This window comes from Alligator mississippiensis, chromosome 4 (genome assembly GCF_030867095.1).
Source record: "Alligator mississippiensis isolate rAllMis1 chromosome 4, rAllMis1, whole genome shotgun sequence".
Taxonomy (NCBI): domain Eukaryota; kingdom Metazoa; phylum Chordata; order Crocodylia; family Alligatoridae; genus Alligator; species Alligator mississippiensis.
Window position 1 is genome coordinate 10,744,857 of NC_081827.1, and position 25,460 is coordinate 10,770,316.

The following is a 25,460-nucleotide window of genomic DNA, read 5'->3' on the forward strand; positions in this document are numbered from 1 at the left end:
GGGAACCTGCCTGGCTTCCTGGGCGTCCAGCTCTCTCCAGGCAGCAGGTAAGGAAGCACGGGGGGGAGGCCCTGGGGTAGGGGTGGTGGAGGTAGAGCTGTAGCGGGGTGGAAGTGCGGAGAACAATACAGAGCCCACGCCCAAAGGGGTGGCGGGAGCAAAGAGCATGGCTGCACCCGCTCCGTGTGCAGCACTGGCCAGAGTCCTACCCCACCAGGTGCCAGTGCCTGTGTCGACTTTAACCATTTGACTGTGCCACCTTCAGAAAAGCAGACTTGGTATGTTACGATGGACAATAGATTTCTCAAAATTAGGGTTGTATTGGCAGTGAACAAAAATGCAGATGGTTTATTTAAAGGCACCAAAGAAATCTATGCATTACTCTTGTTGGTCAACTTACAGTGAAAATAGGGTCATGCAACTAAGATGTGTGCGTAACTTAAATCCAGTATTTTTAATTGCTGTGCACTTTGAAGTTTATTTTATTCTAATGGCAAACCTTATCAATATTGTATTTTTGAAGTCAATCTCACAGATGTATTGATATCTAAATTGCAGTCGGTAACAGTAATGGTTGAAGGGATTTGCAATTGCAAGTTCTGATGGTACAGAAAGCATCTGGGTATTATTTCACTTGTGGGTAAAGTGCTATTTTTATATTTAAGAGATCTGGTAGAACAGATGAAGCAAAGGCAGAAACTCTTCTTTGTCTTGCCAGTGAGACTCAAACATATTCTGGGAGGTCTGCCTTTAGGAATGAGAGGTGCTTGCTTCAAGCCCATTTGATTGCTGGTTTGAGGCTGCCAGCAAGGGTTCCAGTTAGTGTCAGTTGTGATGATGTCTTTTGTATTGCAGACAGCTGTCTACTTGAATGTAGACTCTTCACTCGCTTCATGTAGGGCTGTAAGGAGCCATCTAGTGATAAGTAACTTTATCAGGCCAGAATGGGTCTGAAGACAGCTGCCTTCATAATTATTAATTTACTGTAGTTTATTTGTTCCTGTATAAACACATTTTTAAAGTCCTCCCCACTAACATTTTTTTTTTAATTTTCTTGTTGCAGAGGAGGAAGAGGAACAGGTCCCCACTGATGGAGGTACATCAGCAGAAGCCATGCAGGTTCCCCTGGAAGAAGAAGGAGATATGGAAGATGATGAGGCTGTTAATGATGAAAATTTCATGGGCAAGAGACCATTGGAAAGTCCTGATACTGAGGAAATGCCTGCTGTGAAACGACCAAAACTAGCTCTCACTAAAGCAGATGCTCTGGATGGAGTTTTGGAACCACGTGAACCTCTTAGTTCAATAAACACTCAAAAAGTGCCACCAATGCTGTCTCCAGTTCATGTTCAGGACAGTACAGACTTAGCCCCCCCATCACCAGAACCACCAATGTTGGCTCCCATTGCAAAATCACAAATGCTTACCCCCAAAACATTAGAAACAAAACCATTTGTGCCCAAGGCAAAAGTCAAAACTGGTTCTCCAGGACAGAAAACAAAATCGCCTAAAGCTACTCCATCACCAGTCATTACTGGAAGTCCCCTACGTTCACCAAAACCTGGATCCAAAGAGAAGAAGTCACCAGGTCGTGCCAAGAGCCCCAAAAGTCCTAAAAGTCCAAAGGTTCCTACTCACATTTCTCCAGCAGCAGTCAAACCTGAAACACCAAGCAGAACCCCCCTTGCTGCATTAAGTGAAAAGATGGGAAAAGAGAACATCCAAGTAAAACAAGGGCAAACACCACCTGAGCCTGGGAAACCAAACAGTGAAAATCAGATGAAGAAAGTACCAGTGATGGACAAGACCATTGATGATTCAATTGATGCAGTTATTGCCCGTGCGTGCGCAGAACGTGAACCTGATCCATTTGAGTTTTCCTCTGGTTCAGAATCAGAGGGAGAAATGTTTACCAGTCCTAAAAGACTTTCTATTTCAGAGACCACAGCCCCTAAAGCTTCTGTTTCTGCCAACAATTTAAATAAAATAGGAGCAACTCCACTGCCTCTCTCAGGAGGCACTTCAAGTTCAGACATTTCATGGACAATGGATGACTCAATCGATGAGGTCATTCGAAAGGCAAACATGGGGACACCGTCTAACCCGCCTGCCAGCTTCCCTTATTTCTCCTCTCCTTCTGCTTCACCACCAACACCAGAACCTCTTCTCAAAGTCTATGAGGAGAAAACCAAACTGGCATCATCAGTAGAAGTGAAAAAGAAGCTGAAGAAAGAGCTAAGGACAAAACTAAAGAAAAAAGAAAAGCAGAAAGACAAAGAGAAAAATAAAGAGAAAAGCAAAGATAAGGATAAAAACAAGGAGAAGGATAAAGACAAAGAAGGGAACAAGGAAGCAAAGTTTCCATGGAAGGAGCTGCTCAGAGATGATGATCTTGATCCCTATAAGTTCAAATTAAAGGACTTTGAAGAAGCTGACACGAAAATGAAGTTGAAAGATGGCAACACCAAAAAAGAGAGAGAGAAGCATAAAGATAAGAAGAAAGATAAAGAAAAAGGCAAAAAAGACAAAGATAAGAAAGACAAAGAGAAGCTTAAAGATAAAGGTAAGGAAGATAAGATAAAGGCTCCCTCAGCACCTCTTGCGTTACCTCCCAAAGAAGTGGCTTTGCCCTTGTTCAGCACCCCTGCTGCCATGAGACTTCCAACCATGTTGCCCTCCTTGTCCCCAATGCTCCCTGAAAAACTGTTCGAGGAAAAAGAGAAACCTAAAGAGAAGAAGAAAGACAAAAAAGAGAAGAAGAAAAAGAAAGAGAGAGAGAAGGACAAAGAAAAGGAAAAGAAAGAGAAGGAAAAAGAGAGGAAGGAGAGAGAAAAGAAAGAAAAAGAGAAAGAAAAACACAAACACGAAAAAGTAAGCTTTTTTAGATGTCATCTTCTGCTACATGTATGTCCACAGTTCCCACACATTCCTACACTTTGTCATCAGTTTTGTATAAAAATCTAGGTATCTGTACAGTTCCGTGGAGAAATGCAGCTGGCTATCAGGGCCCCCAAAGCTAAGGATGTATGTTGGAAGTGTCTGGATGTGTCCCACTTCTATCATGGTCAGAGCAAGGTAGTCTTAAAAATACTATTTGTTTAGATTTGCAAAACCAAAATGTGAGGACTATCTGTGCTCTGTTTCCGTTTTACTTGGAGTAGGATTCTAGTTTTTATCCACTCACTTCACTAGAAAGGTGGGTCTTCTAGGTCAAGACACAGGCACACTGATATCGCTTTTGAAAGATGCTTGCATCTTGCACACAGGTTCTGTAGAGATCCATCCATTTGTAAGGCTAGTTCCAGTATCTTTCGTGTGCTCTCTCAATTGAGTTTCTAAATGTTTATTCTGTTGGAGTTGGTGGAATTGTACTGCCTACTGGAAAAGAGGTAAATGCAAGAGAGCAGACTTAGCTTGAATTATGGCTTTGCCCATTACTTGCCCTTCCAAGCTCTGCCTATTCCCTTTAATGCAAAAAAAAACAAATTTCTAAAGAAGCCTCAGGGTCCATCCTACTGATCCTCTTAATTGTGCAGTAGGAGCTTTAAGTTCCTTTATTAGCGAGACCCCAATTTTGGTTTCCTGTGGATCAAAGTAACATTTTTTCGGAACACAAATGTTCAAAACTGGCCCCTCATTTTGACTTGAGATACTAGGAGCCTATACATACAAAAGGCCTGATCATCCACATTGACTTTGGCTATTCAGAACCACTTGCTATTGATCTTGCCAGCTGATGTAAATCACCTCATTTTGGGAATATATCAGATATTTAACGTATGAAACAATGCTGCTTAGTTCCATTGACCAGCCTTTAAATCACATTGGAAACTGTTTCTCCTGCTGCAGATCCTATACAAAGAGCACTGTTCTTGGGTTACTCTTTCATCCCTTCTTACGATATACAGCATCTTGATGGAAAACAGAAGAGATGGAAAACCACGTGACCTTCACGGTGTCTCCTATTATAGTTTTAATATTAGAAGCACCAGTTCCAATCAACTTACCCAGGCCCTCTGTGTGCTCAGCATTGAGTCACATACACAATCAGTATGAATGCCTCAGCTTGGAACTTTTCTCCGTACCACTGCAGAGGATTAGACCCTACTGTCTGCTTTCTAGTATTTGAGTAACAAGTATTGTTGGTTTCAAAGACTGGTATAATCTTTCTTACATTGACAAACCTAGCTTGCCATTTGCAGTCCAGACACTCTGAAAATTAACATCTCACATGTGCTATGGATAATGTGAAGGTTGTCAGGGGTACTGTTCCATCTGTCTCTATTAATTTAACTCTTCCTGTCTAAGTATTGGAACACTGCAAAGAACGTACTATTCAGCGGGTCCTTATTTTGTTTGCACGGTTCCTCATCAGTACTGACATTTCAGAGAAATCACATACATGGATACAAGATGCTAATTATTTTTCACATATCACATGATCTCTATTGCACAAGTATTTTTGTTGTATATAAACTGCTTATCTCTGCTGTAATTTCATTTATAGCAATATAATATATACACAACATAATATACACAAAGAAATGTAAACTATTATAGATACTATATACAGGCTATTAGATGTATATATATTAGGAAAAGGAGTTCAACGGTAATAAAAACTTGGACAGATTAAATTGACAAAGCTGCCCATTACCTTGGCAAAAAGTCCCTGTCAAAAGATAAACTTTAAAGCTAGAATGCATGAAAGAGTCCCCAGATAGAATTAAAATTTAAACTGATTCTTGATAGATAAGCTTTTTTTAAATCCACCTCTTTGCTGCAAGTCAGGATTTTAAAAATAAATTTCCCCTTTAAATCTCTTGAGCGATTTTCATTTTTTGCAAGGCCGCACTGCTGGTGTCCTGGAAAAATGGAGAGTTAGAGCTTTATCAGTTGGTGCCCTGAGGTATGTGGCAAAGAAGCTAAATCCTTGAAGATTAGCAAAAAAAATGCAGCACATGGCAATAAGGGGCTTATATGACTACTAGTATTAGTTCAGGTGAAAGAAGTATTGCTTATACATAAAACTGGACAAATCCACTGACAATGTATTTTTAGTTAGCTACAAAGGAGTCTTATATTGCTGGACTTTACCTCTTTGGTGATTTGGGAAGCTTAGTAATCCACTGTAAATGCTCTTCTGCTGGCCCCAATTCCCAGTATTACTCCAGAATGCTGCTCTTTCATTTTAACCCCTCAAAGTACATGTTTCCTTAATTTAGCTTTTAGATCACACAATGACTGACTTAGGCAGCAGTTGTGCTGTAAGTGCAAATGATCAAGTTACTGCTTGGACACTTAACATACCATGACACGTCCCTTTCAGAGGAATGAGGACGCCAGAAAAGATGGGTTGTGGTTCACAGTCTCTCCACATTTGAAACTTGATTGCATTTAAAGTATCCAGTTTGTTAAATAACATAGTAATGGTGATTTGTACATTTAAAAATGGTGTTGCCTCTAAGGAAGGTGGGACAGGAACATTGCTAATTTAGAGCACGCTGTTTTGTTAGAACTGCTGCTTGTAAAATCAGCATCAGGTTCATACCTCAGCGTAGCTTGTTCTAAACGCTTGTATTATAGCTGTATGCTGCATTGCTTGACAGATAAATGCAGGGTAGCAGACAGTGGACTGCACAAAAGACAGAAAACAATAGCATAAAGACTGCATGGTTAATGAATTAAAGCAGTGGGGTCAAAGATGCAGCTCATGGAGCCCCTTCATCTGATCCCCAGTGTTCTCCCTGGGTCTTGAGTTGACCCACAAATGCATGCACAGAGCATGGACCTGTGCCACATGCAATGCCCACCCCGGCCTGTCTGGGAACCGCACTGCACGTGGTACCTGCTATGACCAGTCTAGGACCTGCACTGCACATGATGTCTGCCCTGGCCAGTGCCAATGTGGGTGCCACATCTGACATGCAGAGAGCAGTATGTGGGCCTGATCCAGCCTGCATAGCCAGCCCCACACCATTCATCCAGCCTGTGGACTAGTCCCAGGCCACTCCTCTGACCCCTGGTACAGCCCCAGAGGGAGATTGTAGCAGTTTCCCCACTGCTCAGTGAGAAGTAAGCTGCTCAGGGTATAAAACCTACATGATGACACAGACGTGCATTGTAGAGAGGGAGCCCTCCATCCCACTGGCTCAGGGAAGGGGTGAGGAAGTCTGTGAAGCCTGCTTGTCTTCTCACTCAGCTTCCTGTGGTGCTAGGGGGACACTTCATGCATCCTTATGCTGCCACATGAACCAAGCCATAATTTGGCATGTAGTGGGTTACAGTACTGCAGAGACATCCCAATTGAGATTGCGATTCCCACTGGTCTGATGCTGTCCCAGCCTTAAGAGTTCACAGTGCAAACACACAAGACAATTGATAGGAGAGAAAATGTGCATTAAAAGGTGAAGTGACTTTTGCAAGGTCACAGCAGATCCTTGCCTGGCCTGGGAGCAGAACCCAGGTGTCCTCGATCTAGTCTGGTTCCCTGTCTAGTGGGGACCATATTGCTTTTAACAAAGTGACTAGAGAGCTGGTTTAAGAGGCATGCGTGAGGCAGAGAAATAGCAAAATTATTCCAGACAGCAGGAGCCGGAGGGAAGAAAACTGCTGCACAGCATGAGGAATGACAGAAAGGAAGGTTGTGCTGTATAAACAAAGGTGCAGAAAGTCTGAGAGAGAGAGGCTGAAACTAATCCACAGATGATTTTGTTGCACAGCACAATGAACTGTGTAAAAATACGATGGATAGTCAGATTTCAGTTCCTTTGTGTGGAAAATGCGACATATATACAGCCCACCAGCCTGGAGCTCTGCATAAGAATATATAATTGGTACACCAGGTAGCCCAACCTAGTTGCCCAGCTGAGTCCTGCGCTGTGGCCTTGCCGTCTTCCTATGCATGTAACACCAACTTCTTTCTCATGTGGATTATTTATGTCCCCTGTTCTTTTCAACAGGCATCCTTAAAAAGCTGCCTCTTCCATCAAGCAAAGCACGGGCACACATTGCAAAACCCAGCAGTCAAGATAATTTTGTGTAAAAACAAGCCTTTGTGTCATTTAGTTCGAAGGCGTTCGTTCAGCAAGTGCTTAAGCTTGTCCTCAAGTGCTTTGTTGAGTAGGGAGAGACTTAAGTAAGTGCTTAACATGAAAACTTTTTTCAAGAAAAGATCTCAAGATATTTTTCTATCTTGGGGAGTGTTGAGCAAGCTAATGCAGGCCTTGTTCCATCTTCACCCAGAAAAATGGAATCAAGTGCCAAGAGCCAGCAGCACTTATTGACTGAAATAAGAATGAGGATGCAGAAGAGATGTCATTTCAGGCCCTTTGTAGCCTCTGTCCTGTTTGTAATACAGTATTACAGAATTTACTTGTTGTGGTCCCAAGATCGCAAGTGCCTAGGCATGCACTAGACTTTGCAGACATCAGTATCCTGTTCAGCACTTGCATAGGTGATTTTAGGAGAACTGCTTAGGTTTTTCATTCTCCATGTCCAAGTTGATTCTTCAGGGGGCTTACAATTTGCTTTCTGAATTTGAGAAATAACTGCTTGATTTCATAGACATTAGGGCTGGAATGGACCTCGTAAGACCATTGGGTCCAAACCCCTGCCCAAGGGAAAGGAAGTCAGCTAGGGTCAAAGGATCCCAGCAAGATAAGCGTCCAAATGTTTCTTTAAAGTGTCCAGAGCTGGTGCTTGCACCACCTCGGGGGTGTCTGTTCTAGGCCTCGGGGGCTTAGGTAGTAAATAAGTTTTTCCTTATGTCCAGCCTAAAACGGTATTGCAGAAGTTTGTGATGGTTGGACCTTGTCATCCCCTGGGGTGCTCTGGTGAACAGGTGTTCCTTCAGATTTTGATGCACACCCCTTATGTACTTATAGGCTGCCACCGAGTCACCCCTGAGCCTGTGCTTCTCCAGGTTGAAGAGTCCCATAGCTTGTACCCTTTCTTCATAAGGCCTGCTCTCCCCTCTGATCATATGCATGGCTCTCCTCTCCTCTGGACTCTTTCAAGCTTCTCTACATCTTTTTTGAATTGTGGAGCCCAGAATTGGATGCAGTACTCCAGCTGCAGCCTCACCAAAGCTGAGTACAGCGGGAGGATGACATCTTGGGTTTTGCTCCAGATGCATTGGCAGATGCAAGCCAGAGTTTTGTTCGCTTTGTCAGCTGCGGTATCACACTGGTGGCTCATGTTCGTCTTGTGGTCAGTCATGACCCCCAAGTCTCTTTCAGTCGTGGTGCTAGCAAGTGTAGTGTTGCCGAGCCTATATGTGTGATGCGGGTTTTTTCCCCCAAGGTGGAGCACCTTGCATTTCTCCATATTGAATGCCATCAGGCTTTCATCCGCCCACCTTGCAGGCCTGTCGAGGTTAGCCTGGATCACCCGCCTGTCCTTAAGTGTGGATACTCTTCCCCAAAGTTTGGTGTCATCAACAAACTTGGCCAGTCTGCTTCTGACCAGATCGTTTATGAAGACATTAAAGAGTACAGGTCCAAAAATGGAGCCTTGGGGGACACCACTAGTCACAAGTACCATGTTGATTCAGTTGCCTCAACTACCAGTCTCTGGGTCCGATCTCGGAGCCAGTTCCTTGCCATCGAACTGTGGAGTAGTTTAAACCAAGCGAAGAACACAAAAAAACAACCAGAGATGGGCTCCTAATAAAAGGCTGTGAGAATATTTATCTTGAAGGTCTATTGAGCTTAATAGGAATATACGTGTGTGTGTGTGTGTGTGTGTGTGTGTGTGTGTGTGTGTGTGTGTGTGTATATTTACAACTGACATGTTAGTCTTGTGTTGAGGCTGACAATCTTTCACATCTACAAAAATATCAAATTCATAAGATTTATATTAGCACAGTGTATGAACATTTACTAGTGCAGTAAAAGTATAAGTTGACTTTCCAATCAGAGTGGTGCTTTGAAGTTGCAGAGATCTCTCAGCAAACCATGTGCCCTTTCATGCTACAGTTAGCACTGGAAGAGGGTAAGAATCTAAAATTTGATTAAGTGAATAGTCTTTTTGGCTATCTATTTCCTCACAGCTAATAAAGAAATGTTGAACATCTGTTTAGAGAAGCAGTGCCTCTAATTGTTCATTGTGTTCCCTTGAACAGATAAAGGTGGAACCAGTTGTTCCAGCTTCATCACCAGTTATTCCCAGACTGACACTGAGAGTGGGTGCTGGCCAAGACAAAATGTAAGTACAAAGAAATCCATCTGGAGAAGGTACAAGTTTATCAGGGATTCATCCTTTGCCACTTCTGGCAAATCTCATTTTCATTGAGGAACTGCTGTTAATAAATTCTGAGATCTGTAAAATCTCCTCACAGGGCTAACAAAGTGTTGATCCAAATGCTTGCCAAAAGAGAGCTCTCACAGCTTATGTTTTTGAACCTTGGAGTGGGACTTCCCCCCTCCTCTTCTACAGGCAAAACTTTCTGTATTTCTCCATTAACCCCACCAAAATTATTTCCAGAATATAGTCTCAAAACACTGGACTAGCCGGATCACAATGTGGTTTCCAGCAGTAGCTAGTGAAAACTTCCTTAAGGGGCAAACCTTACTCCAAGAAGCTTCTCAATTCTGCAGTTAGCAGTTACTTTATGCCCTGATCCCCTGTATACATTTTTATTTTAGTGTAACTATTGGTGATTCATTATCTGCATGAATCTTTTTAAATCTTGGTTTGCTCACGAATTATTGTATGTATAATAACACCCGGTTAGTTACATTGCTGCGGGTGCTAGATACAGGTATGACAGTCCCTGTCCCAAAGAGCATACAGTCTAAATAGAAACAAAATGATAGGTGCAGCACAGAGGAGAGGAAGAAGAGAAAGACGTGGCATTGAGTTCCACAGCCTGGTTATGCATCATAGGTAAAAGTGTTTTCCTTTAGTCAGGTTCTCAAGATGTGCTGCTTTAATTGCAAAGAGTGAGTACTCATGCCTTTCGTTAAGAGACAGTAAGATTAACTACGTCTCTATGGTAAATGTTAGCTCTCAGCCAGCCTTTCCTCTAGCATTCATTGTATTATGTACTTCTGACATGTTGCTTCCTTATGTCCTTTCTAAACTAAATAGTCTAATCTTTTTAATCTCTCCTGTTGTACTATTAACAATTGTTATTAATGTCATATGCAGTCTTTCTTCCTCTCCTTTTATCTATTTTTTTAAACTTTTCAGAGACATCCTATTTGAGATAGAATATCTGTCGCACTATTCAAGGTTTCATCTTACCTGCCATCAGTTTATGTAATGACATTTTGACGCCATGAGAGTGTTCTGAGAGTAGTCACTGATGGGCTGGATATCAGCTTTTGGGACAAAAGAGTTGTAGAGTTTTGCCTGGGTTTTTGAAGAGTAAGTGTAGCGTGGAAGCTTAGGTTAGATAGAGGTTTTGAAAAATACAGGCAACCTGGAACTGTTTGTCTGGATGCCTGGTAGAGACAAAGGTTGGTCCATCTTGGAAGATTTGTACAACTCTTGAAACACTCATTTTGTTTGGGAGCGTAGCTTAGGCTAAGGCACGTTCCAAATTGGAAGACTAAGTTAAATCTGGCAGAGACCTGGACCAGTCTGGAAATACTTTTGTTTAGCCTAAAAAAAGAATTAGTCTAACTTCCATTGTGGAGAGTTATGGCAGGTGGGAGCTACATTATTACGAAATTGCTATGGAAAATGTTGTCTGTTGTCTTTTCAGTTCCCACAGGACCCAAAAGTAATAGTCATTTCTTCCCTCCCCTGCCCCACAGTGTTTTCGTACTACTTCTCTGCATTTTCCCCTTTACAATATTTGAGTATGATCTACAGTTCACCTGCATCAGATTGTTCTCCGCTAGGCTTTATATTTTCTAAAATATATTCTATTCCTTTCTCATGTCTGACTTGGCCAAAGGCAGCTGGGTGGAATGTCCTTTAAAAGCTCAGTAGCACACTTTCCTTGCAGATAACTGGAGAATGCTTTTAAACAGCTCTGTTAACAGATTTTAAAAGTGTTGTGTATAGTGAGCATGTAGGTCAAGTGAGAGCCTAAAACTAAGCTCCTAAATCCATCTTCAGGTACCAACAGTGCCCACCATGCTTGTCCTCTTTCCGACCTACCCTAGCCCACATGCGTTTTGAATAGAGACTTCAGGCATTTGTTAACCATTGCCCACCACATTTTCCAGTTCACATACCCATATGGGTCAGACACATCAACATGTTTCTACTTGATCTCCATATTTATCTCAGACTCAAATTTCTTCCATCCCAACACCACAGTATAACCCACATAGATCCCCAGACGCAGTGCAATTCTATTAGTCCATGTTTAGGCAGCCCCAGTGTCTCCATCACTGTCCCCATACCTGGTCTACTCTTCCTCTAGCTGGGGAAGAGCATGAGATTGCACAGAACCCATGCCCCAGTGCAGCATTCCTAATGCCCCATTATTCCATCCTATTCCCCACCATACCAAGCCTTTAAGTGTTGCATTATGTAAGTATTTTGAAGCTGAACGTGGTAAAGAGTGAAGATGTAGGGAATACCTGTTGTGGAAGGGAGAATGGAAAAATCAGAGAACGTGGGCACAGGGCTCAGCATAGGGAGCTGTGGTGGGCTTGTGGGAAGGGTACCATGGGGGAGTATCATAAGACCTTGGGCTCTGTAAGGATCAGCATTATAGCTATATTAGTTAGTATCTTTCTCCACTGATGCACATTTATTTAAAAACCTGGGAAATCCCTATGCTTGGAGGTAGTAATCGGGGAGGTCAGTCCCAAGGCCACTGCAACCATCGGGGCACCTTAGGTGCTGTAACAATCCTTCTTCACTCTGAGGTCAGCTGAGTTGCTTTGCATCATTGGTGATTCTTCAGGCAGAATAACCTGGTGGCACCCATCACCTCCCCAGGTATGGATGGCTGTTGGCTTGCAGGGAGGTCATCCACCCTTTGACAGGTTTTTGGTCCTGCTGGGTGTCCACACATCCTCCTCACCCAGGCAAGCCCAGGTGGGGGTACCAGTTTAGTTGTCGACAATCCAGCTATAGAACAGGCTGTACTGGTTTACATGGTACCAGATAGCAGACCAAGAGGGGCCTGGCCTGACAGACAGTTATCAGGGAATGCTGGTACAGACCGCATGTTCCACCACAGCCAACCAAGCAAGCATTCAAATATTGTTTTAAAGCTGCATCTCTATTCCCTTTCTCTTTTCTGCCTCTGCTCTCACTCTTCCGCAGAGCCATATAATTCTGTGAGGCAGAGATCTCTCTTGGTAGGTGTTCATCCAGAACTCAACGCAGTAAAGCCTTTGATTGAAGCCTCCGGGACAGGGATTCTCATCTGATGTGCTGCAAGAACCTGCCACAATGCTGGCCTACCGCCACTGTGGGGTGAAATTGCCCCTCACGCCCCTTTTTCTTGAAGCACATTGGAGGCAAACTGGGAAGAACTTCAGCAGAAACAGAGTGCTTGCTGTAAAGCAGGCAGGTACGCTTTTCCGCTGCAGCCACTTCTCAGTTCAACTCTGACATGCCCTCTGAAAACAGGTGCATGGGACAGGTCTGTGTGCCCTGCACACCTGTGTATCCAGGAGATACCATGCAAGGCCAGACCAGGAAAGGCTGGGCAAGAGTACACACTGCTACTGCATCTGTTTCTCAGTCTGGCTCTGCAGGAGACATGTGGCTGAGACCCACCTGGCTGCAGCAGTGCTGGCATTGGGGTGAATATAATACAATTAGAATGGTTGAATTGATTGCTAGCATATTTCATTAATGATAGGATTAGAAGGTTTCTATTATGATATGCATCGTATATTTTTTTTTTAATGGAATGCTGCTTAATTTTGAGAAGTCCTGGAGGGGCACCTTGAGTCTAAAAAAAGATTGAGAAAAAACCACTACTCTAGGAGCTTCTCCAATATAAATCTGCTTTCAACCTGGGAAGCTAACACTCAGTCCTAGCTCAGACTGCTAGTTGCACATTCTTGTGCTGTGCTAATTCTTAGGAGGTCGGTGCAACTCTCATTGCCTGCCTGAGTATAGGTCTGTGTGTGGTTTGGTAGAAGTACATGCAACTGAGGCGGAGCCAGATTGCAAATGGCAGCGGCGAACTAAATTTTTCTCTGAAGTGTTTATGGAACAAAATGTCCATGGCAGATCACCAGAAGTGGGCATTGAACTCCCCACATCTGGAACAAACACTGCAAGCATCTACTGCCTGAGCTAAAACACTCGGCTGTGTTAGCACCAATGCTAGAGCAGGATCTTCAGTCTCTTTGTAGTCCAACCTCGAAGGCAGGCACAAAGAGCAACATTGTGCTGGGGTGGGTTACAGTTAGGAGAAGTTTGGTGAATGCTTCGTCTGTGTTGATAGTTCCGCTTCTTAATTGGGTAGTCATTTTAATATGGAAATTACAGTGTTAAGATCTGCTCTGATGCATTTGTGGCTGAAGTCAAAGTTGCTTCTGGGGTTGCTTGAGGCTGCAGATAAGTAGGCTGTGTGTGGTGGAAGTGAGTTATTTGAAGTTGAGAAAGGGAACTGAGGAGTGAACTGTAGACAGGGTATTGAATTATTTAGCTGCTGAGTCCCTTGATTGCTGCAGTGTACCTAGGTAGGACATACTTTCAGGTTAGCACTGTGCTTTTGGAGGAGTTTAACTTAAAACACCGTGTTCCGGGGTTAGTTTCAGAGAGAGGCAGAGCCATAAAGAGCTGCTTCATATTCTTCTTAGAGATGCCAAGATAGGTGGCACTTGAAATGGAAACTCTATCCACAGAGTAAGTACAGCAAGCCGACGACAGCACAGGCATCCTCTCATGTGCTTCAGCCCTGACTTTAGGCAGACCACCTGAGCAGCGAGGGGGCAGCTCATTCTCTCTACCTATTCAGCTCTCAGCCTTTCTGCTGAGACTGACGGCCAAGGTGGAAGCCCGTGTCAATTGTGATGGAGATTTTTAATTCTTCATAATTCCTAAAAATGCTAATATCTCCTGGTCCAAGTCAGAAAGCAATGCCTCCATTTAGGTTGGCGCTACATAAGCACACTATCAGTCCTAAGAATGTGGCTCTTCATAATTCCTTACAAATGTATGGGGTACAATGTCAGGAAAATCGACATGAAAGCATAGCTTGTAACTGAAGGATAAATAGAACAATGTAGAAAAAACCAGTTACACTTTAGGTTTTGCAAGTGCTTTAACTGCACAGTAAAACAAGTGGAAAGTAGATTATAATCAGAGCATTTCCATCTTAGTTGTAAACAATTACAGCAATACTTGCATGGATGCCACATTAGAAGAAATTTACTGGATTCCATTCTAATGCAATTAGAGCTAATTTTGTTCTTTAAATGAATAAAAGGTCAGCTAGTAAATCTAGTTTATCTCAAGTCCAGGCTTCAATAAATTGTTTTATTTAATTTGTTGTAAAAGATCTTATCCTTAATGGGCCCAGCTCTTATTAGTTTGCTTGGGTTTTAAAATATTTATGACCACCTTTTTAGATATGATTTGAATGATATGTTGGAAAGGGTTTTTTGGGGTTTTTTTTCCCCTGCAGTCTTATCGAGGCACAAGATTGCTAATTGAGTCAGAATAGGAAGGCCCTTAAGATCTGTTATCTAGGGGAAAAAGGCTGGTGTGGACTCTCAGAATGTAAATTTCCTGCGAGTGATGAACAAATAATTTAGCTATTTTGTTAAATTATCTTGAGGTGGCCTTTTGTTTACTATCCAACTGGATAATTTTTTTTTTTCCCAGGCAAGCCTGTATGTCATCCATAATGATTTTTCAAAATGCTTAGCTGCTGAAAACTGGCGTCTGGTCCCTGATACAAATGGCATACACTTCACTGTTTGCTTTTATTTCTTTTATTTGTGATATATTTGTGTTACATCTTTAAAGCCAGATTTTTTTTTTAAAGCCCCATAACTTCTGTCTTTAATGCAAGGCTACAGAAGCAACATATAATTGATTTTTTTTTTTCAGGGTTTGCATGATTTGGAAGCAGGGCACATTCTTTTTTGGTAAAATTGTCTTTATATCTTAAAATGCCAGGCATCTAACTTTTGGCTTCCTGCATTGTATCCTCACTCTGCTTTCAGTAGGGGACCTTGGAGTTGAGTGGAGGAGGATAGTTTTAGCAGCAAGTTGGCCTGTAATCTGATGTACCCCATCCACATTTATCTTGGAATTTTAAGTGGACAGAAGTATAGCTATCTTCACTCAGAATATAGATATATATTTACTATCTGAGTTTATTATTGAAATAAAGCCCTAAAGGAATAATGAATAGACTAGATTTTTGTTCCTAATGTTCATTAACTTAACTTCATTCCAAAGTGCTGCTCTGTGACCTGGCTGAAATGTATTCAGTGTAGTGAAGAAAGTCCATATTACAAAATTTGCCCGTACAGGAAGTCCTCAACTTACAACGTTTCAAGTTACAATGTTTCACACTTACAACGTTTATAAATTGACACCGTTTCAACTTTATGACGTCAGTTTTGACTTTACAACGCTTGATCCGATGCGACACCACGCCAGCAAACAAGTTCACTGTGTCGCTTGTCTCCCTGGAAAACATCTGTCCAAACTTCCTTGGACGCTTTCTTTAAGAAAGCGGACAAGACTCCAGAAAAACCTGCATCCAAGACTCCTGAGAAGACTCCAACCAAGACCCTTTCAAAAAGTCCAGCAGAATCACCTCAAAGAAGTCCTTCCAATCCATATGATTGCTGTTTACAATATAAATACATTAATGTAGCTATGTTCATCATATATTGTACTCATCTATAATTGATTGAGTACAAAATTCTGGGGTATTTTTAGTGAAAATAGGGTATCGGGCCTTGGTTCAGGAACCAATCCTCCATTTATAACATTGTTTCTTATGAGAAAATTAGTTCCGAGTTACAACATTTCCACTTAAGACGCGGTTTTCAGGAACCAGTAGTGTCATAAGTCCGAGGGCTGCCTGTATTACAAAAAAATGTCAAAGCAACTAACAATGAATGGCACCCCATGCAGGGAATCTCAGTAGAAGCCAAGGAAGGAATGACAAGAGGAACTGAGCTGTCTTCTCACTACTAGATGCTATTGCTGTGTGTAACACTGGGGACTCAGAAGCACACTGATGGATCTGAAAGTGGGAAGCCCGCCCTGCCATTTTGCATTTTCTTCCCGTGGTTGTCAGCCTGTTAGCTTTCACCATAATAAGCTTACCCACCTATGTTTCTGTAAGCAGGCACAAATGGTAGCTGCCTAGAAATCTCCAGCAGTCAGATAACCTGGCGGGGAAATGCAAGAAACAGCCCGTGGAAACTAGGCCTGGCTATCTGAAGCATGTCTGAACAGTGGGGAAATGTCATGTTTTGCACAAGAAGGTGTTTTATTTTCTTCTTTGTTTTTGATTTTTTCCTAACAACTATTAATACTTTCTGCAAGCACACAGGTAATGGTGATCAGTATGTCACCAGAATTACTTTTTGTCATATCTTGCAGGTTTTGTATTTCTGTAAGGCTTCATCATTTGTCATAGATTCATAGATGTTGGGGTCAGAAGGGACCCCTCAGTAGGTCATCGAGTCCGACCCCCTGCCCTGGGGTCAGACAACCCCAGCCAGATGCTTGTCCAGTCTCCTCTTGAAGACCCCAGGGTAGCACCACCTCCCCTGGAAGCCCATTCCAGATTCTGGTAGCCCTTACCATAAAGAATTTTTTTCCTGATGTCTAATCTAAATCTGCTGTCCATCAGTTTGTGGCCATTGCTCCTAGTTACTCCAGGGAGTGCCCTAGTAATGCTCTATACAGGCTGGTGCCACGGTTAATAAAGACCAAGATGTCTAAGTGGGTGCCAAACAAAGACTCCTAAGTGTAAGTAGGCTGATTTTATAGAAGAGATTGGCCTACCAGGAACTCTATCAAAGCCTGAATCTCTAGGAAAAGCTACACAAAAAGAGAGAGACGAGAACCTGAAGGAGAAGTAGAAATAAGGCTCTGAAAACATTTTTGCTCATTTTAATTGGGATACAGCCTTTCTTTGTATAATGCCTAGCTCTTTGGGGTCTGTAGATGCTGCAGTAGCACAAGTCATTTTAAAATAGTACATTACTTCTATGAGAGGTTTAAACCACATGGTGATGGGAGTTGAAAAAGTCTGTGAAGAACTAGAATAGGTAATTAAAATAAAACAACTGGAATTTCCAGTTTTATATCAAATCCTTACCATTTTTATATGATACCTTCCTTGCTGAAAATGTGTAGGCTTTTCACAGGAGGAGTGCTGCTCTCTCCAGGATAAATGAGAAAACCCATTGTGAAGAAACTTTTGAACTTTGAGTTATTTGGTGACAAGTTATTCAAACTTCAATAATTTAGATTACTGGCTTCATAGTGCTTGCCCATAGAAGCTGAATAATGGGGATCATTAAACTCCTCATGTAGGCATATCCATATTGTTTGCCCCTAACCTTGGCTCTCTTGTATGGTTTGAGGAGAGAAGGATTGGCTCTTTATTGACTTGTCAAGCCGTAGGTTTGCATTACAGGCCAGGCAGCTCATGACCCATTCCATTTATTTCACTGTTTTGTGGTGGGGAAACAGGTAAAGGAATCCTGCTGGAAGCCCCTCCTTCTGCACGTTTTTATGAATAAGACCAGTGTTTGTAACAGTTAAGGCACCGTGACCAAATCCTCCAAAAGATGTAATGCAAGCAGCATGGGGCTATTGTGGGACACAGCTGTGGGCGGTGTTGGTTACCCTGCGAGACATTGCTTATTCAACAGAAAGCTCTGGAGGAGAACTTATTGTGGAATTAAATAGGAGGGAAAAAGTGATACTTCAGGGAGAAAAATGTAGAAGGGTAAACCACTGTTTGGAAAAATTAAACAATGGAGTCTTGGCAGTGAATGTCTATGTTTATTACAGTACTAATGGGTATCCCAATTATTTTACAATGTAGCACTTAGCAGTGAAAGGCTAAGTGTTAACGGTGTAATAATAGAGCTCACACTTCGTCAATCCATCAACTTTTTCTACAGAACAGAAAACTTAATACTGGTTGAATCAATTTTTGATATAGTTGGTAGACCACCAAAGCAAAGAGAGAAGTGAAAAATGATCTTGTTTCTTCTATCCAAGCACACAGAGGGATACTGTCGGATTTAAGAATTCCAGTGAAACTTTAGGGCTTTGCTAGCTCATCATATATATATATTTTTTGTCTTTTCTTAAATGCCTAAATTAAATTATAAAAAAAGAGCTGAAGGATGTCTCTGTAAGTACAACATATGATCTTTACTGAAGACATTGTCTTGGGCATGATTCATGGGCTAAAGGGAACAGTCAGGAGAAAGATCATATATGTGGCCTCAGCCTTTAAATTGCACTTGGGGCTTCAGAAGGGTATGCATGTACCGTTGTGTGCCATTGTCTTTGTTCGTGAAGGCAGTAAGATTTCCATGACCAAAATGAGTTTAGAAAAAAAATTACGGGTCCACTGTGCTTCTACATCTAATCTAGAACACACCCTCGTGCCTGAGAGTTATTTCAAACCTCAGGCTTGGTATTAGCCTCTTCTCTAATTATAGAAGCCACCCCATTTAATTATTCACTTGGCTCTTGGCAGGTAGAAGGCTGAGGCAAAATTATTTTCATTTGCTCCTACACTTGGTGGATTGCTCCAAAAACAAATCCACAAAGAGGTCTGAGTCAGAAGACGAAACAGCTGATTGAGAGATGATTTGATTTTCCTGTTTGTTGTACAAGAGTAAAAAATTATGTATCTAGTACATCTCAGTTAACAGGAGAAGCACACTCCAGGCAGGTTTAGACACGTACCAGCTTCTGCAGGTTGCATATGGAAATGGGGATGAGCAACCACCCTTTGTAGAACAACTGAAACAAGTGTATGCAACAGGTTTGAGAGCAGATGCTTACTCATTAAAAATAGTCTCTTCAAACCTACAGAATGGAACTGACTTCTTTCTGGCTTCTTTAAATGCATCTCTTGATCAAAACATGTCACTTAAAAAAAAAAAAAAAAAAAAGAAAGAAAAATAAATAGCCAAATATTCAGTGTATTATTTTGATTCCTGGGAGGGCAGTGTCAGGTCCCAGGGTCCCAGTACACTAGACATCCTGGTGACACAGCAAAAAGGTGGGTCCCAACCCTGATGAGCTTATGGTCAAAGTACAGCTGTTAGATGAGTGATTCATCTGGTAGTGGAGTGTGTTCCTGAGCCAGGAGACCCTGGTTCAGGGCTGACACCATGGCTCAGTTTTGCACTGGGCAGTGCAGAGATGCACTGCCCAGTGCCAGCAACAAAGGGAAAACAGTGTTTATTATTCAGGTGGAGACCTTTCTAGAGCTGCCCTAGTTCACTTTTGCATCTTCCTTGGGAGATGCATAAGGCACTATCCAAATGCTGGTTCTAGCATAAAGTGCTGCAGAATGGGCCATTTCCAAGCAATAGGGACATGGGTGGTGGTGGTGAGGACTATGGAGAAAGAAGGACAAGGAAAGAAATTGGGAGCAAATGATGCAACTCTCTCTCGTCCCCATATAGATTTGGCTGGTGCTGAACTACCCGTGGTAAGATGTCAGGGAGAGTTGGGCTCAATGTCGGGGAAGCAGTCTTGCGAGTGGGCAGTGCAGGGATGGTTGAAGTAATATTTGGAGAGATTAGCTACAGAAAAGGTGCAGATGAGGAGATCGGGGGGCAGAACCGTGTGCATGTGTATGCTCGTGAGTCCGTACCATTGAGAGGACATTTATGAGAGGATAGAGGAAGGTAAATATTGTGACAAAGTATTTTGCATCCATGCTAACGGAATATATTTTGCAGCCTGTTTCTTAAAGCGAGGACTCTACCTCAGGCATCTCTGTATGTGCATGTGCGCGTGCAGACAGACTGGTCTAATTGTCTTGGGTATATTATCTTCTAACATAGTTTTCTGCTCTTCTGAAATGCATCGGGTGATTGCAGTTCTTCTAAAGAATAACAAGCCCGTTTGCATATAAGAGTGCAAAAGTCAGTCTCTAAGTGTAAGCATGATGTGCTCAGGCTTTTTTCTACACTGTTGTAGGAAAAATGTGGAGCTGTTGTGCTTTCAGAGTACACAATTAAACCTCGGTAAAGTTTATTTTCCCTTATGCACAAGTTTTGCTGTTTCTGTTGCATGAGAACAGGCAGCATTTCACTATCTGTTGACTTTTCTGTACATTTTTTTAGTGGAAAAGAAAATCAAGTTGTAGGTAATTTGCCATATCAAAGTGAGACGTCTGGTTTTCAGGGCCAGTCCATTTGCCATCAGAGTTCCTGTCACCTTCCACTGGAGTTTTGTGCTTTCTGGCATTGCGTGGATAGTGGGAAATGGCCATCTTGGAAAACGTATCAGCTGGTCTTCATTGGTTCTTAGGAAGCCTGGTGTCACATAGTAATATTTTCAGAATGTCAAAATGACAGAAGTAACTTAGGCATCTAGAAGCTGAAGTTCCCCTGGAGTCTCTGCAGATGTTATATTTGTCCTGCGGTATCAGCTGTTTTAACACTGCAAATAGCAGCTGGCCACACCTCCATGCCATTTGTCGTGCTAGAAAAATTGCTCACATGCCACAAAACCTACGGCAAAGAGTTGTCTGTTTCAGACAGCAACTTCTTTGTCTTTCCAGAATAAATATAACATGTGGTCATGTCTAAAGACCCTCACTATCCCATAGTGCTCAGCTGTCTTTCCCTCCCTCCAAGGGGAAGAGAGGGAGGGGAGGCAGGTGGCTCCCTGCCAGCTTGCCCAGTGGGGAGCTATCAGGAAACCCTGCGTGGCTGACTTCCAGGCAGCACTGTCCCCATTGCCGCAACTTGGGACCTGGGTACATTGCTGGTGGAAACCGCCCAGCAGGCTCTTGCCACCCAGGGCAGCTTGCAGATAGTGAGTGGCACTGAGGACAGAGCTGCAGCAGACAGGGAGCAGAAGAACAGCCCCAGTCCCTGTGGGGAGGGGACAGACAGCAGAGAAGTCCGGGGCAGTCCTGTCTGGACAGTAGGGGTGAGGGGCTCTCTGCAGGCAGCAGCAGGGGCTAATCGGGGGGGAGGGGGGTCTGCACTCCCTGATCATCCCCTAGTTTCATAGTTTCATAATTGGTAGGTTCGGAAGGGACCTGAGCAGATCATCAAGTCCGACCCCCTGCCATGGGCAGGAAAGGATGCTGGGGTCAAATGACTCCAGCAAGGTGTCTGTCCAGCCTCCTTTTGAAGACCCCAGGGTAGAAGCGAGCACCACTTACCTTGGAAGTTGGTTTCAGATCCTAGCCGTCCTGACTGTGAAGTAGTGCATCCTGATATCTAGCCTGAGCTTCTAACCCTGCCATAGTTTGCTGGGAGCCTTCTCACTCTTGCCTCTGTGCAAGCGGTGGTGGCAGGGGCTGATTGGGAGCCACAGGCCCCTCTCCTTCCCCTCCCCCACCACCTCCGGTTGCTGCAGGGGATTCCCCGGCAGCCCCCTCACTCTTGTTCCCCAGCAGTGCAAGCTTGCCAGTCCCTTCAAGTCCTCAAAACTCTGCCCCTGCTGCCACAGGAGGCTCACAGGGAGCCCTGTCGCCTTTGCCGCCTGACTGCAAGGACAACAGGGCTGTCTGCAACCCAGGAACTTGAAAGGGTTCTTGGTGCTTGCACACAAGCAGCCCATTAAAACACAGGAACTTTAAAGGGCTTGTGGGGATCCAGAGACCGGCTCCAGCCAGCTTTGGCGCTACTTGTGAACTGGGAACTTTAAAACCCTCACAAGCTGGTCAGTGAGCCTGTCTGGCAGATTCCCCTGGGGGAGCAGCCCCCTGTCACCCATGGCTGGAGCTGCCCTTGGGGCAGCTTCGTCACCCTCCAACCAAGCAACCAGTGGGCTGCGTACGTGTGCCCGCCAGTAACAATTTACCTTTTGTAGCACTACAAGCGTTTTGCTGCTACAAAAATCACATCTTCTGGGGCCTTAATATTAGGCCTTAATATAATATTTTAGGAGCCAGAGTCTTCTAGAAAATCAGTGGCATTTAAGTTCCTAATTCCTGTTGGCATTTTTGAAATTCTTAACTTTATCTTCAGCCTACTTGATGTTTTCTCATTGTAACTGTTTCAGTTAGAGGTTTGGTGCTTTTATATCAAAATAGTTACCAGTACAGTTTATTTTCCTCCCTTACCTGTCAAAAATTATCAGTGCAAGGAATGGTTTGGTTATACTGCAATAACTAAAGTAACTTTTCCTCTTTAACTGCACTTTAGGGGTGCCTGTACATGAGCCCGGAGGCTGTTCCAACGCGCTGAAATTACAGCACATTGGAGCGGACTCTATTAATAGAGTCCGCTGGAGTGTGGTAGTTACCGCGCTCCAGCCAGCCTCCACGTCTCGGGTATCAGTGTCCCTGTACTTAAGAAGGAGAGGGGGCATTAACTAAAGCTCATTCGTTGAGCTTTAGATAAAGCGTCCTTGCCGTCATTTGAAGCATGGATTCACTGATACACGAGGCACTCCGGGCACTCTCGGACCCGCTGTAATTAAAAACACCCTGGGCTCCTACATGCCTAAGGCACTTATGAGAGTGGGAAGTAAATTTAGCCAGCTTTTGAGGAAGAATTCATTTGGAACCTTACCCTCAATAAAATGAGGTTCATTAGACTGACTCCTGGCTAGCCTATGATAACTCAGTATAATTATTTTGTGGCATCACCTCTAGTAATAAACATTCAACTTAGTGATTCAGATCATACTTTTCTGAAGGCTTTTGGCACACTTGTCTTTTCCCTCTGCTTATACTAAGTAGGCAATGTGAGATCAGACCAGTTACTTCCAAAGGTAGGAAATAAATGAAATACCTTTGAGTCTCCCTCTGCTCCAGAGGCACTGGGTCACAGCTTGGTCCAGTTAGAGCCAATTATAACTTGGCTGTTCTGTCCTGGTACTAAAAATCCTGCCTTCCCAGGATTTTTGCCTGGCTTGCAAGGATGTCTGCCTTGGTACTAAAAATTATGGGTTGCTCTGTGCTTGCGAGATAACACTTTCTTCCATGCCCATGTTTGGGGAGGTCTTTTTCGTGGATCTGAACGGATTGATCAGTCCAAAGTAATGATCAAAGTGGAATTGACCAAATCCTCCTTTATAAAAGGATTCCACTATATCTTTACATACTTTAGGATATTAGTTATAAATGCATGTATTTTTTTTATAAATGCATTAAGACATTTTGTATGAGATGTATTTCATCTTGCTGTAAAAAAAAAAAAAAAAAAGAGAGAAAAAAAAAAAAGTTCAAAGGATACTTAAAAGTTGGAGGGGAAAATAACAGCTGTACTACAAAGCCTATAAAATAATTCCAGTTTCTTTGGGAAGGGAGTGGTTATAGTTTTTACTTTGTACGGTGAATGGAGGCTCTCATTACCACATCTAGTCCAAGGGTTTTCTCACACCCTTTCATTCTGAAACAGCCATTTTCATAAAAATGTTAATATTTGATTTTTATCTTTTTAATATAGAAAATAATCGTGATGACATGTTGGTAGGCAAGCAGCCCACGGAGAAACGTAACTCTGATCTCAAGGTTCTGAACACGTTTCGTTCGCTGCCTGATCTCGGGTTTTCTCTGGTTGTCTCTAAGAGTAATTTAATCTAGCTTCCGACTCTTTTGTGCAAGTGCCATGCCGTGTCTCGCATTAGCACGTTTTGAAAATAGGTAGTAAACATATTAAAGTAAATTATTACCTGCTTCTAAATTCCTGTGGCCTCATGGGTGATGGCGCATCTAAGCAAGGAACTGGTTATGAGGGCAAGGGTTTGGTTTTGGTGTCTGCCTCTGTTTTACAACGTGATCTTAGGCCTCTCCAATTCAATTTCATCACCTGTAAAATGGGGCTGACAATTGTTGCTCTCATTTATAAAGTGTGTTTGTGGTTATTGTTCTATACAAGTCTGAAGTAACGTTAATTATTAGTCACAGGGTCACTGTTTTACTTTAGTTTCTCCCCACCTACGTATTACCATGTATACAGCCCCCGTCTTCAGACTGGAGACCAAGGGATCCATCTTCTCTGAAATTACCCCATCATCTCTCAAGTGATATAAGCATGAGCAATTCCTTTCTTTTCTGCCACAGCATGTCATTAGCTTTATACATTGGTAGGTCCAAGGGTGTTTCCAAATGCAGATCTTTCCTTCATGATAACTGTGTCAAAGCCAAGATAAACAAAGCGACCTTGTACTGGGTGCTTGTTCCAGTCACACCCACAGTCCAGTGTAAGAATGATGGCTATCAAATCAATTATATTTGAAGGTAGGAAATTATTTAATACCTTTAAGTTCCCTTCTACGAGTGGCAGTAAATTGACTGCTGCTTGTTACTACTACAGCTACTAGTAATTAGTGAACAGAGTAAGAGTTTGTTTTGACCTGCCCGTGCATTTGGAGTTGCTGAAGCATTTTCATCAGTTTTATTATAGTAGCTTCTAAGACCCCATTAAGGGACAGGACCCATCTTTATCTATGCTAGAAAAAGGCATTAAAAGCTAGTACAGTTTTAGATACCATTCACCATAACCAGCTAATACCTTTGTTTAAACAGATAGTAGACTTCACTTGCACTAGACAGAAGGTTGTGTTTAAAATCACGGTGGCTAGCACATTTTCTTAGGCTGTGCTTAAAAGATTGTGGCCTGAAGGTTTGTAGTTTAATCTTAAAAAGATATAAACAAAAAGAGGGAAAGGAAGGAGCAAGGATGTTCTTTGAACTATCCAAAGAATATTTTTTCTGTGCCAAATAATTTGCCCTCTGTGTTGATTTGCCCTCTGTCCCTCATCTCATTTTTATTATTGTCAGGTTTTTTATAGCAGAAATGCAGAGTCATGAGGTTGAAGTTGTAAACAGTGTTACTGACTCTGGAAATCAATCCCACATCATTTCAAGCTTTCTCTGTTGCTAGTTTTCTTGTGTTCCTCCAGTTTGGTTGTTCTTCTTCTCTCTCTCATCTTTAGTCCACAGCAGGTGGAGACAGTAACAGATTTGGTTACCAGAACTATATTTTTTATTATGATTCTTTTCTATAACTTGTTTGTTAGCATTGTAGTTTAGTAGTGCAAATAGGCTTTCACAACTAGAAGCTCTCTAGATTTTTTTTAAGGTTAATATATCAGCTTAGCATTAAATGTTTTATAATTTCAAATCTTTCTTGCAATTCAGTTTAGATTCCATGCTGGATGCAGATTTTGCCTGGCCACACTGTATGTTGACTATCGCAAGAGAATAGCTGTAGTGTACTCTTAGGGCATTCTTGTCAACAGGAATCATTTGTGACATTAAAGAATGCTTTATCCCCTTTTAATGAAAATGGTTAAGTGCATGATAGTAAATATTTTTTTAACAACTTATTTCTTAGAAAAAGGTTTTCTCATTATCTCCCCTTTTATCTCCGTTTGTGCTGATA

At 42.5% G+C, this 25,460-nt stretch overlaps 1 protein-coding gene across 1 annotated transcript in view; it reads left to right on the forward strand.

Moving 5' to 3' along the window:
• The window catches only part of TAF3 (TATA-box binding protein associated factor 3), a 153,973-nt gene that overhangs the window by 119,341 nt on the left and 9,172 nt on the right, over nt 1-25,460 (forward strand). Inside the window, exons 3-4 of the mRNA XM_059725760.1 lie at nt 1,064-2,871; nt 9,125-9,207. Coding sequence (XP_059581743.1) covers nt 1,064-2,871; nt 9,125-9,207 — 1,891 coding nt within the window. The remainder of the gene's footprint in view (nt 1-1,063; nt 2,872-9,124; nt 9,208-25,460) is intronic.